The 14309-nt window shown below is 40.1% G+C and overlaps 1 protein-coding gene across 2 annotated transcripts in view; it reads left to right on the forward strand.

Moving 5' to 3' along the window:
- ISY1 (ISY1 splicing factor homolog) overlaps positions 1-13645 on the forward strand; it is a 15673-nt gene extending 2028 nt beyond the window's left edge. The window contains exons 3-11 of one of the 2 annotated variants that reach the window (XM_082321779.1): positions 76-127; positions 2948-3013; positions 3772-3814; positions 3991-4103; positions 4815-4932; positions 5831-5953; positions 8404-8513; positions 9666-9752; positions 11245-13645. In XM_082321779.1, coding sequence (XP_082177905.1) covers positions 76-127; positions 2948-3013; positions 3772-3814; positions 3991-4103; positions 4815-4932; positions 5831-5953; positions 8404-8513; positions 9666-9752; positions 11245-11352 — 820 coding nt within the window. In that variant the 3' untranslated portion in view covers positions 11353-13645. The remainder of the gene's footprint in view (positions 1-75; positions 128-2947; positions 3014-3771; positions 3815-3990; positions 4104-4814; positions 4933-5830; positions 5954-8403; positions 8514-9665; positions 9753-11244) is intronic. The other variant, XM_082321778.1, reaches the window with a different exon arrangement.
- The last annotated feature ends 664 nt before the right edge of the window (positions 13646-14309 follow it).

Genomic DNA, 14309 nt, shown 5'->3' on the forward strand with positions numbered 1-14309 from the left:
AATATCTAGAGCAAAAGTTGTTCCTGTTGGAATGTAGATTTGTAAAAGTAAATCTGCTTCCTTTCTTTTCTTTAGGACGGCCTTGGCAAGATTTCGGCAAGCTCAGCTTGAGGAAGGAAAAGTTAAGGTACGATGTAAAAAAACTAAAGCTTTGTTAGCTCTAGTCAAGAGTGGAATGCAAGCCATGTACAGAGCTGCGTGACAGCTGTCAGAAAGGTCCTATGCCAGATCCTATAGGAGTCTGACATTAGTCATCTGGAAAGCACCTGAAGTAGGGACTGTATTTCACAGTGACACAAAACAGAAATGGTAAACAGAATTTTCTTAACTAAATAACGTGTTTAAAAAATTATGTATATTTATTTCAGAGGTGTGTTGGCTTGGCTGCCAAGAAGAAAGTGCAAATTGAACATCACTTAATTTTTTTTATGTAATGTAGGTAGAATATGTAATAGTTTGGGAAAAAAAGCAAACTACAATAATGCTATAAATAGAGGCAGCATGCTGGGCAGAAAATGAAAATTATTTTTGAGACTGAAGTTATCTCCTGCAACTACTTACGCAAACTGATGTACATACCCTTATTTTTACTGACAGTAATCACAAGGTTTGTTTGGATTTCTTCCCAGAAGAGGCAGAGAAATCCTTCTTGTAATCTTGTTGATTGGTAATATTCTGACAAAACAGTAACCACAAAACAGAGGGCCTTCAGGATCCTTGTGAACTCGAGGCTTGCATGAGACATAACATTGGCATGTTACTACCCCAACATGTGATAGCTGTGCGTCTGTTCATAATTGTCTTCACTGTCATGCAGCTTTTTTATTTGATTGGTGTAAGATTGACAAAAAAATGGCCTTAGCAACTTTGTAATTTACACCCCCCCGCCACCCCCCCCCCATAATGAAATAGCACCCCTAAACCCACACAGAACCTTAGAGACTGATTCTCAACTATCTCTGGATATTCCTGTGCATTTTTCACTGAATCATAACTCAAACTGCAAGAATATTTATGTGGGGATCAGAGCATTCTCAATAACTTTTTTTGGACAGGTTTATAACTTCTAATTTTGGGTAACTGATGAAGGAATTCTGGAAACTAACTGAGGTGTCCTATGTTTGCACCTTAAGAAATTATGTTTTACACACGAGTGCGAGCAATATGAAACACTAAAGTGGAAAATAACAGTTTGGGGAAACTGCAGTGGAAAAGATTCCATGAGCAATAGCCAGAGAATAAGATGGAATAGAGTTTCTGGTATATTATGCAAAGGCAAGCTTTTTAGTAGACAAAAGGTAGAGCTGTGGAAGTACTGTAGGGAAAGGGACAAAAATCATAGAATCATAGAATCGTTAAGGTTGGAAAAGACCCTTAAGACCATCGAGTCCAACCGTTAACCTATCACTGCCAAGTCCACCACTAAACCATGTCCTTGAGCACCATGTCTACCCTTCCTTTAAATACCTCCAGGGATGGAGACTCAACCACTTCCCTGGGCAGCCTGTTCCAGTGCCTGACTACCTTTCAGTGAAGAAGTTTTTCCTAATATCCAACCTAAACCTCCCCTGGCGCAGCTTGAGGCCGTTTCCTCTTGTCCTATCACTCGTTACTAGGGAGAAGAGACCGACCCCCACCTCGCTACAACCTCCTTTCAGGTAGTTGTAGAGAGCAATAAGGTCTCCCCTCAGCCTCCTCTTCTCCAGAATAAACAACCCCAGCTCCCTCAGCCGCTCCTCATAAGACTTGTGCTCCAGACCCTTCCCCAGCTTCGTTGCCCTTCTTTGGACACGCTCCCGCACCTCGATGACCTTCTTGTAGTGAGGGGCCCAAAACAGAACACAGTACTCGAGGTGCGGCCTCACCAGTGCCGAATACAGGGGCACTATCACCTCCCTGGTCCTGCTGGCCACCCTATTCCTGATACAAGCCAGGATGCCATTGGCCCTCTTGGCCACCTGGGCACACTGCTGGCTCATGTTCAGGTGGCTGTCAACCAGCACCCCCAGGTCCTTTTCTGCCAGGCAGCTCTCCAGCCACTCCTCCCCAAGCCTGTAGCGTTGCATGGGGTTGCTGTGACCCAAGTGCAGGACCCGGCACTGAGCCTTGTTGAATGTCATACAGTTGGCCCCAGCCCAATGATCCAGCCTGTCCAGATCCCTCTGCAGGGCCTTCCTGCCCTCCAGCAGATCGACACTTCCATCCAACTTGGTGTTGTCTGCAAACTTACTGAGGGTGCACTCAATGCCCTCTTCCAGATCATCAATGAAGATGTTGAACAGGACCAGCCCCAACACTGAGCCCTGGGGAACACCACTCGTGACCGGCCGCCAACTGGATTTGACTCCATTCACCACCACTCTCTGGGCTCGGCTGTCCAGGCAGTTTTTAACTGTACACAGAGTCCTAGAGATAAGATGAAGTATTAGTTTGTGTAAGCAAGTCAATGGAATGTGAAGAAGGTTGGGAAAAAGGTGTTTTGGATAAAATGTAGTTGGGAGAGTACAAAACAAAACCATCTTGGAAAAAAATTATGGTATTTAGGTAGCAGCAACTGAGAAAGAAAGGCCAAAACTTCTCCAAGCTACTTGGAAAACAGCAGATTTTATTTACATTCTAGTATATTGAAAATGATGTTGTAATTCAGCTGTCCTAAATGGAACATTATTTGTATTGGAGAGGATTGTGGGGTGATTTGAAAGAACAGGTGACAGATTTTTTTTTTAATAAAGTGCATTTAAGTAGATGATTGTTATATTCTGTGATACTTTAATTTGGCAGGGCTGTAAATCGTTGTTTTCCACTTAGTAAAAGTTGGTGGGAGCAGAAGGCACTGGAGCTTGGTAGCATAGTTTGGGATTAATCAAGCAATAAAGTTTGCATGAAATGCTGTGAATATATTGATGCTTGGTTAACACCTCATGATGTGTGGCTTTCTGTCAAACAGGAACGAAGACCTTTCCTTGCATCAGAGTGTAATGAATTGCCTAAAGCTGAGAAATGGAGACGACAGGTAGTGTCAAGCTATAGATTTTTCCAATTCTATAGTAGGTAGAACTTTAGCACTTCCTATGTAGACAATCTGCTAACAAACTTTTTTCAGACTTCTTCAGTATGGTGGCAGTTAAGTCACAGAATAATTTAGACTGGAAGATCATATAGTTCACTACGGTGTTCAGAGTAGGTCCTACCACATCAAGTTGCTCAGGGCCATGCCCATCTGAGTTTTGACTATCTTCAGGGATTTGGATTCCACAACTTTTTGGGGCCCCTGTTCCAGTGTGTGATTACCTTCTTAATGATTCCCCCCCCCCCCCCCCTTGAATTTAATCAGAATTTCCCCCATTCCAACTTGTGTTTGTTGGTACTTAATCTATTGTTACACACCTCTCAAACGGTCTGGTTCTGTCTTCTCTGTATCCTCCACCAGGGAGCTGAAGACAGCAATAGGTTATTCCCTTTATGTCTTCTCTTAAGGCAGATCAAACACAATTCTCTCTCAGCCTTTCTCTGTACTTCATGTGCTCCTGCCCTCATCACATGTACAGCTGTAAAAATGTTTCTGTGTTTTTTAAGCTTCTGAGATACTATATTTGTGTCTGAATAAAATCTATGTTGATATTTGAAATTGATAGGCTCAGGTCCGTTTTCTAGATCAAAAAGCCAACTTAGAAGTTGGATCTTGGATCTTTCTAGGGTTGTTTTTAACCTTTTCTAGCCTTTTTTTTTTTTTTTTTTGAGAAATTCACTTCTGTGTTCTTATTTAACTAGATCATTGGGGAAATTTCCAAGAAAGTGGCACAGATTCAAAATGGTAAGATTTTCCTAATTACGTGTTTTTGTTTTTGTTTTTTTTTAATCTTTAGTCCTAAGCAGTTATAGTAAAAATCACATTTTATGTGAACTATACTGTTTTCATTGCATAAATTCTGAAATTATTCTGGTGCTTCTAGTAAGCTGCCTAATTTATTGCGTTTTCTCCTCTAACAGCTGGATTAGGTGAATTCAGAATTCGGGACCTGAATGATGAAATAAACAAACTTCTGAGGGAGAAAGGACACTGGGAATTCAGAATAAAGGAGCTAGGAGGTCCTGATTATGCTGTAAGTGTAGATTATTTTGTACTACATGGTGGTTCTGCTTACAAGTGACTAATGAGAAAAATCTGTGCAACGTTTAGTTAACCACGTGTTACTTGGCCAACATTTATTTGAGAGGAAGTTTATTCAGCCCCTAAAAATGTTAGGTTATATTAGAAGAAATATTTGATTCCATGATGAGCAAATCAGACTTTTCATTTGGAACACCGGTTCAAGGGGTCTTGCCTTCCTGTTAAGAGTTTGCAGCAATGGGCTGATTTTACCCATCAGTAGATGTTGTTTTTCTATATTGTACTCTATCAGTCTGTAGAAGCTTGGCTCGCCTAGTTACTGCTGAAAATGAAATAATGACACTAGCTCTCACTTGCCAAAACATCAAAAGTATGCTTGTTGTCAGATTTAGTAGTGCTTTTTTATCTGATACCTGAATATACTAGTACAGAAAATAAGACAGGTTGAGATATTTTGTGAAGGTTAATCTGGTATTGGTGCTCTGTGGTTTGCGTAGTCATTTAAAATGTGTGATTTGTAGTAAAAGTAGAGAACCTGTATAAAAATAAGCTATGAGGGCATCTTACTTGTGGAGTATTTTGAACTGGTATAGCACATGTCCTTTCTCAATCCTTTAATCTTAATTAAGATGCCTAGGAAAACAGGAGATGGAAGATGCAAGAGGAATAAAATTTTAAACAGTGAACACTGTTTATTTTGCAGCGGATTGGACCGAAAATGTTAGATCATGAAGGGAAAGAAGTTCCAGGGAACAGAGGTTACAAATATTTTGGAGCTGCAAAGGATTTACCGGGAGTTAGAGAACTTTTTGAAAAGGAACGTAAGTAAATAGCAACTCTTCCCAGACATCAGTCTACATAGTAGTGTATCTTGAGTAAAATGTCTGCTGTACTGTGTGGGGAATGCTAGTAACAGCATATTCTGGCCTATGTCTTAGATCAGGTAAATGAAATGCTGAACACAAGTAATTAATTAAATGCTATTTCTTTGGGCAAAGAACATCTTCGGCTGTTTGCAATTGAAGAAATGTAGAAAAGAGTAAAGTCTGTTTTCTACTGGGAGTTCCAAATGGTAAGGACTGATGTTCTATAGAAACTTTCCAGCATAACAGGTTAACTTTATTGATAAGTTCTAAATAGTATTCTGAGTTCAGAATTTAAAAAAAAAAAAAAAGGAAGTTGGCTTGAACATAATTTTAGAAACAGGAATCAGCTTTCAAAATAGGAAAAACTAGATATAAGTGGATAGAACTTTATATATTGATTTGTCATGGAATGAGTGGGAATTACTCAGACCTGAAGGTGAGGCAGGCCTACTGAATCACCTCTTTCTTACTTGCCATCTGCAAAGAAAAATTATGGGAAGTACTACATGATCTGGGGGGAGCTTGGGACAGTTTTTTACTTCCTTTCATATAGTAGTCTTGCTCAGTGCTGGGACTCCAGTACAGGAGGAAAAACAACTGCATGCATGACAGTGTAGAATTGCCACAGGGTGGGAACTGTGCAATATGAACCATCGGGTCACGTATTCTAACTGTTTTGTGCAGGCCAGAGTATAAAATACCAGTACTCCCGATATTGACAGCAGTTCAGATCATGCATTGGCTATTAGCTTAAGCGAGGTAGCTGTAGTTGCTGTGAGGTTGACAGGGATGGGGAATGCACAGCAAGCTATCAAGATGGACCTGGATGAATGACAGTCGTGTGTTCTTTCAGCCCTCCCACCACCTCGTAAAACTCGAGCTGAGCTTATGAAAGCCATTGATGCAGAATACTATGGCTACAGGGATGAAGATGATGGTATTCTGGAGCCACTGGAACAAGAACATGAAAGGAAAGGTATGTGAGATTCAAAGCCTGCATAAATCAGTCCAAGAAGGGGTGATGATGGACTCTGAAGTTATCTTCCCCCCCCCCGTGAGTGTTGTCTTGTGCTTAGCTGTCAGATTTCATCTGTCACATAGGTATCCAAGTCACTGTTGTGTAAGGCATTTCAGGGGTGAGGGAGTGTGCTTTAGAGTTCACTTTCATCTTTGCTACTGTTAATGACTTAATATTATCAGCAAGTGGTTCACTATTGAAGTCAAATCTCCTTTTCCCCCCCACACCTTTTCATGCTTAAGAATGCAAGCGTAGGTTGCAGCAGGGAGATCTATGGAACTCAAGTGGTTATCTTCCTCCTTTGTGAAAACTGACCATACTATCTGTTTCCTGTCTCACCTAATTATTTATCCATAAACATAGCTGTTTAGTTTCCTTGGAGATTAGAGAGGACCTTCTGGAAACCCGGAGGTCTAAGTGGCCTATTAATTTATCCACGTGTCATCTATCTTGGAACTTCAACATGTTTGTGAATCTTTTTTCTGTTGAAACCCATACTTCCTCAACAGATAATATTTATCCATGTGTCTGCTCACTTAGTTCTCTGGTTTTGTTTCTACTGACTTGTCTGGTAAAGACATCAGGATTATGAGTCTAATTCCTGAAACCCTCTTTAAAATTCAGCACTGCGTGCCATCTTCTGATATTTGTGTAGCTTTAAGCAAGCGGCCACCCACCACCTTTAAGAGCTTAGCTGTTTTCTAAATAGTTCTTTCAGTGCTTCTGGTGAACATTGTTTGATCCTGGCCATTTGTTGCTGTTTGCATTGTGTGTTTGTTTTATAATTTCTTCTGAAGCTTCAACTGCAGGCAGATCCTCAGTGCTCTGTAGGAAATGTCCTGGTATAGGAACCCTTGGCAGGTTTTTCCACAGAACACAGCAGATAAAACAATGAGTTTTTGCCTGAATGATGCTGCTTTTTGTATGCAATTATCTCTATGGAATTAGAAAATCTTGAAAGGAAACTGCAGGAAGTGACTTGTTAAATGATTGTAAGTTGTTGAGCTTGTAACTGTTACCAATACTTAGTATCTCTTGGTGTGGACATCCACTTATATTTATCCCTTCTCCATGTGTGAGTCCTTCGTAGTATAGTGTGTTAGAGATCATGCCTTCTTGGTTAGATTATAGGACAGGGAGGAAGAGGGGAATAAAGGAAATATTTCACCTACCTGTGTTCTGCAGCATAGCTTAGAGCCTTAAACCAAGTGAACGGTAGCCAGCTGGCAGACAATTGATAGCGTAAGAAGGGAAGTTGTGTGGTACAGCGCTCCCAGAAGGGCATCCCACTTTTTGTTCATCTTGCACCGTGTTAATTGCAGACAGGAGAGGTAGCTCATCTGGATTCATATGGTTATTTAAGAAAATTATTGTCTTTCGTGCCACTTGAAATAACAAGGCTAGAGATGCTAACAGAACCAATAAGTGTACTATTAATGCAAAATAGCTAAGATTCTCTTAGGGTCACTTGTTGTCTAGGCTCTTCTAGTTTTTGCCTTGTTAGCAAAAGAGTTAAATTGTTGTGAAGCAAAGTATTGAAAAAATTTATTAGTTTGGGGCACCTTTTCTCTTATGAAACCACATAAAAATGCAGCTGTGTGACGCTAATTAGTTAGATTTTGCTTTCTCAGGGAGAGTATTTTAATGTTTAATCTTTGAGAGCTAGGGAGAATGGCTGCTGGCTTCCATAGTTGTAGGCATTTCATACTGCCTAGTTGCATTAATTTTGCAGCTCCTTAGGATTTTTATGTACTGGTGATGTCACTGATTAAGCTTTTCAAAACTTCCTTTAGCGCTCTTACTAGCACTCTGCTGTCTAGTAGAGATACAGCAGACTAACAGCTCCTAGCTAGCAGCAAGTTACAGAATTGGAATTGTGCTACAAAACAAGAGAAATACACTACAAGATGAAAAGAGAGAGACTTAATGTGTCTGGTCACTCTAAGGAGCGTAATCATGTTTAATTACATGGTGATCAACATTCCTATAGCTGTTGGCATGCTACAGAGCTCTAAGAGCCACTTAGCCTGGTCATGTGGTCCCCCGTTACTCAGTTCAGAAAGTAGGTTGATAGTTATCCATGACATTTAGAATCTAAAATGTACCCAAATTAAGGCATTAGCAAGTACCACTTTCACAATGCTAGCACTGAGTTTTGCTCAGACTACATTGATATGTTTTATTAGATACTACATCTAGGTTCTACAGTAAGTGTGTGGTACCAATGTAGAGGATCTAAGCAAGAAGTTTAAGTCTGTTGGAAAAGCTTTGGAAAAGGAGACAAATCAAGGGAGCTCTAACTTCAGTTGCTGCAGAACTGCTGTCAAGGAAACTGGGGCTTCCTTCAGCTGGACCATGCTGCTTTAACTTGCTCTCAGATACACTTCCCATTTTCCTTTGCTAACCAGTTATAGCAGAAGCAGTGGAAAAATGGAAAATGGAGAGAGAAGCACGACTTGCAAGAGGTGAAGAGGAGGAGGAGGAGGAAGTAAATATCTATGCTGTCAACGATGATGAGGTATGTGATGGCTAAGGTGATGTAACATTTCATGTGTCTTCTACGCTGCCTTCTTGGAAGTAAGAGTTGTTTTGCCGAGAATCTGTCTGCTGCTGAGTTCTGCCCTTGTCTCTGCCTAACTTACTACACAATTGTCTTTGTTTAGTAAAAATGAGTAGTAGATGAATACGCTTGGTCCAAGTTCAGAGAGCAATGAAAGCTGGCAGCTAGGGAAGACTTCTTACTCAAGTGAGAACCAACTAACAGCTGAGACCTTGTGATTTAACTGTCACTGCCTGGAATGCTGGTATTTGTAAGGTAGTGTGTTGTTAACTGGACACTGATCAGTCTTGCTTCTAAGTACAATCTACATCAGTAATAGCACAAGTAGTTTTGTGTACTGTATAATTTCACGCTGCCAATGTGTAGCAAAACCAAGGGTTGCCAGTGTCTTGTTTGTAGTTGAATCCTGATGCAGCAAGGCTTTGCTGATGCTGCAGTCACTGCTGTAACATGGCCATGTTACAGCTTTTGCTTCTTTATTCTCCCTGCTCCCAACGCCAGTAAGGGAAGTGAGGGACATTGCCTGTGCTCTTAGAGACCTGCAAAAGGGGTACTGGAAACGAGTCTTTACTTTGCAGTCTATACGTGAGTGGGTTTATCACAAGAATAAACAGGAGATAGTCCATAAGGTAAAACCGATGGTTCCTTCAGTACTCTGTTTTATTTGTATTATCTCATGATTCATAAGCCGAGCCCTCAGGCATGAGAAAGAAGCAGTACAGAGCTGTACAGGCAAGCAGTACATGTATTTTTAAGATACTCGCTTGCTTCTTAGTTAGCTAGCTCCTCTTTTGTTTATAGCTTTGCTATGGCAGCCAGAGAGTTATGGAAGAGGAAGGAATGTAGCTTTACATTCACGCCCATGCCACAGCAGAGGAAAAGCCATATAAAGAATGAAAGCAACAATCCTGAAAATGTCAAGGAGCAGGATCTGAACATGATGCTTGTCATATTCCTTTGTTGTTTGGTCCAGTTCACCTAGTTCTTGTGTTTGTAGCATTGATTGTTCTCTATCTGGTTCCTTCTGGCAGAGCAAGTAAAAAAGGTATTTTTTGATGACTCCTTGAGAAAGTAAACTTGATGTGGCGCTTTTTTTTTTTTTTTCCCCAGTCTGATGAGGAAGGTGGCAAGGAAAAAGAAGGTGAAGAAGGCCAACAGAAATTTATTGCACACGTTCCAGTGCCATCTCAACAGGAGGTAAGACATAAGAAAACTAAGTTGAAGAATTGCACTCTGGATATTGCAAGAGAGATCTTAACTTGTGGCAGGTCATCAGTAAAAATGTCCTCGACTTGTTATTTCTGTGACTTGACTCTGCAGCTTTTTAATCCTCTTGCAAATACTGTGGAACTGGCCAGAATTATGGTACCATTGCTATAACCCTTTTCATCTGAGAATTTCCAAAGCCTTCATAAGTATTACATAAATTGGAAAGTGTCGTGGTGTTACGATCAAAATAACCCTGATTGCCTACTATATCTTTACTGTGCTTTTCTGCTGCCGGTCTAAGTTGTTTTTGTTTTTGTTTTTTTTTTTTTTAATTTAATGGGATGATTTCTGAATTGCAGGCTTTGCTCTCATAAGTTTTCTAAAAATATTTGGTGGCATGACCTTGAATTGGCTCTTATATTTTGAAACTGCTCTAGGGTATATATTACCTTAGCATTGACATGTTGTTTGAAATATAACTCAGGCAAGAAGGTTCTGTATCTTTTGGTAGGTATGCCTTTATTTACATCACATAGACAGCATGTGGCAGTTTGTCCCCTGCTCTCATCTTGTCAGATAACAATGCTGTATTCTGCTGTGAAGTCATGATCCTGCACATTCAACAAAATATACATGTCATGGCTTGTCAAAACTGCAGGAGAGAAATAACAATTAAAAACATTGCTCTCTGGCCGATGGTATTCTTTTAATGAAGAGAGCATAACTGAGAGTCAAAACTGGCTTCCTAATACATAACGACTGATTTACATAGAAATCTCTTCTAATTAGACAGTAGTAAGTGTAATCTTTTCTCTTTTTAGTGGCAAATCACTCCATACCTTACGCCTGTGGGATTATGCCTTCTAGATTCTAAATTACAAAAGCTAAGGTTCAGAACACTTATTTTTAAGAGATACTGTGTGCGATTTGGACAAATACAAAATCATTACTGAAATTAAAACAAGTCTTGCAGGTTGCTATTACTAGATCTTTAAAGTACATGTTAATCAGGTATTGCTGGCACTTCTAGACAAAATTCATGTAAGAGGTTCATAGCTGTTGCTATGAAAGGCACACTCACTAAACTGTTATTTCAGGGTTGTGGACTAGTGTAGCATAACTCCACTTGTCTGCATTTGTTAAAGCTGTATCTGAGACAATTGTTTGAAACAAAATTCAAGTGACTGTACTGAGAGTAAAAGAAAATTGCAGCTAATGTCCTGATTAAAAAGGGTAGGAGCAGAGATCTGAAATGGAGGCACCTGTTTTACTGCTTCTTTTGACTTCCATGAGCTTCGGCTGAGTTTTAAAAACGAGACTCCTGACTCATCTTAATTCAACTAGTTTTACACTAGTACAGACCTCTAGCTTTCACAGTCTGTTTCCTGTGTCTTTTTTCTTCCTCCTGTTTTTATAGCTAAGTGTGCTAGGTTTTAGCATCTCAATTAAGCTGAATGTCGTCCTATTTTTATATTTGCAGATTGAGGAAGCTCTTGTACGGAGAAAGAAGATGGAGCTTCTTCAGAAGTATGCCAGTGAAACCCTCATGGCACAGAGTGAAGAAGCAAAAACACTTTTAGGATTGTAACATTGTACCAGTGTGTCCTGGTTTTTATATAATCCATCTTAAAGCACCAGGTTCACATGTTCTGGTAGCAATCAGTTTTAGCTCCGAATGTCCCTTTGGATGTTAAAAGTCAACTGATGAAGTTACAGTGTATTCTGTAGAAGGAAAACCATCATTTTGGTTTATCCACTGAGATGACTTGCACTTCAGTGCTGAAAAAGATCAAACCTAGCTTAGCTTGTCTCTACATCTTCAGCAACTGTCTTCAATCCTTTCACTTTGTAAAACAGTCTGTGCGGTGGTGCCTCTTACAGATAGAACTGCAAATCCAGTGACTCCTTAAATCCTGGAGGAAAACTGACTGATTTACTGCCGTTCTGTCTGCTGTATCCTGACTATAAGTGTGCACATATTTTTCATGTTGATTTTTGCTGACCTGAGTCCGGAACTAACTTATTCTATTATGCCTGGTCAGTTTACCAGAATAGCCTAAAACCTGTTTAGAGATACCTTGATGGCAGATCTCATGAGTGACTTTGAAGTTGATTTGGTTCTTTATATAACACGTGTAATACGTCTGTGTCTAAAAACTTTACCCTTTTTGTGGTTTGTAACTGTACCTGGGTGAATTGCTTAAATGCTGGATATTTCAGCAACTATTGTAAATACTTCCAACTTTGTAATACCTTGTTCAAATATTTTTAGTAAAACTTATTTACAACCTGATGTCTTGTTTCATTCTAGCTGAAAGGATTGTGTTGTTTCCCTAATCATAGCCAAAGAATGGGATCATAAACAGCCATCCATGTAGGGATTTGAAGCTGTGCATCCCCTACTGCTTGTAGTTTGTGTATCCTGTGACAAGAGGCAGATTGCAGCAGAGCCTGTTCAGAGTCTTATGGGTGACTGCCATTGTTATACAGGTCTGAATGAATGAAATTTTAAATTGGACATCTGCAGCCATGGAGTATAAGTGCTGTCTAAGGAATATGGTATTTAACAACCAAGTAACCATGTCTGGGACTGTTTAGAGTTTCTAGATGCTTAGTATTCAGCCCTGTCTATTGTAAATAATCCACTCTAGAACAATCAAAGCTCTGTTATAGAGGCAAGCTTTGTCTTACTTGATGTAAATTATTAAACAAAAAAAGCCTTGAAAAAGTGGGAAGCATAGCTGCAAAATTCAAATATTAAAAAGAGAATAAATGAAAAACTCAAGTATTGATACCAAGCAGACAACTAACATTACAAACACATTCTTCTCTCTTCCTGTTAGCAGCGTAGCTTTCTCTGCTTTGTAATAAATCAGCAAACGAGTACGTTTATGACTTGTAATAATTTGTGTGCTCTGAGTTGCAATACCTATCCAAAGTTGGTTTTGGTGCTGCCCCTTGAGTGTTTTCTGTTCTTGGGTTTAGAGAAGGTGATGTGCTGTTTATATTGCTGTAAAAGACAACACTGTTTCCCCGAGTTCCTTCCCTGAAACCCCTGGCCACCAAGAATGAAAAAATAGGCTCCTTTCGTGTTGGATGTGCTGACGGGTTTATGGTCTAGCAGTACTGCATCAAGAATAGTGTACTTCACCTATGGAAAAGATTAGCACGTGAAGGCTTGCCAAAAAGGCATTGAGAGTGAAACCTCTGTTGTGAACAGCCCTGTGCCAACCGCGCTTCTGCTAGACTGTACACTTATTCTTTTTTTTGTTTTGTTTTTTTGTTGTTCAGTACAACAACTGTTTTAGGGGAACAGTGCTTGGAAGAAGAATGCCAATCTTGCTGTAAATTTGCTAAACTATATGCTGGAGATAACCAAACTAGATTGGGGGGAGGGGGAACACACCTAGTTTTTATGGCCTGATACAGTCTAGGAGTTTGATAATATCCATGGCTGATCCCTTCTGTCACTATATGAATCCATAATGTAGAAGACAGAAAACAGAAGGGTAAAGACAGATCAGGGACAGAGTGATAATGACAGAAGGCATAAAAAAAAAAAGTAAATGGCAAGAATGAGAGAAAATTGAGACAGAGTTAATTGCATTCGTGTTCAAAAGAGTAGCTACCAGCCCTGAGCAAGACCAATATAATGAGGTAAATAGGGAAGTCGTTAAAGCAGTGCTGATCTCTGCTGACCAACACAGAAATGGAATAAAGGTACAAAAATGCAATATGAAAAATGCAATATGGAACTGTGCAATGCAAACTGTGGCTGCTGCTTGAACCCGCTGTATTAAATATTCACTCTGTAGTTCTGAGCGCTAAGCATTTTTAAGCTGAATGCTCCTTTTGGCTGCATCTGAGCCAACAAATTGCAGAGTAATTGTTTGCCAGCAGTGGCCTATAGCAAAATGCCTACATTCTGCTTGCTGTACAGGCTCTAAAATTGCTGGTGGAGTTAGGGCTGGGAAGCTTCTGTAGCCAAAGCCAGGAAACGGATCTTGTAGTTTGTCCTAGAGAACGGAACGGTGCGTTGGCTCTGCATTAACTCTTACTTTGAGTGTGCAGCTGTACTGAGACATACGTGTGTTGTTGAGCTTATACCTTGTACCATCTGTATAATGCCTCAGCCTTGAACATGTCTAGGTTATAAAATAAATATATCATTTTATACATGCTAACATGTAGCTTGTTCTCTTGTCTGCCTTAGAGTTCTGTGCTGTGCATGATCCTGGCTTGAGCTTTGAGGGGATAACCTCCCGAACTGTTCTGTTCTCTGCATCAGTTTTGGCTTGCTTTTGTGTTTTAGAAATGCATTTGATTCTGTTTCATTTAATGCCAACCACGTAAGTGGTGCAGATTGAAAGAATCTTTGTCTCGGCGAGTGCAATGAGGTCACTGGAGGATCAATTTCTCCCTGGAGTCTGAGAGAGGGTGGTGAGGAATGTTTTTTGGGAGTACTAAGAAATAAGTGGATGTACCTCACCTGTGTGAGCAGATGAGCAAGATGAACAGAGAGAGCTTTTCAGAGTATCCATTTAC

The sequence above is a fragment of the Platalea leucorodia genome, assembly GCF_965183815.1.
Source record: "Platalea leucorodia genome assembly, chromosome: 9".
NCBI classification, from domain to species: domain Eukaryota; kingdom Metazoa; phylum Chordata; class Aves; order Pelecaniformes; family Threskiornithidae; genus Platalea; species Platalea leucorodia.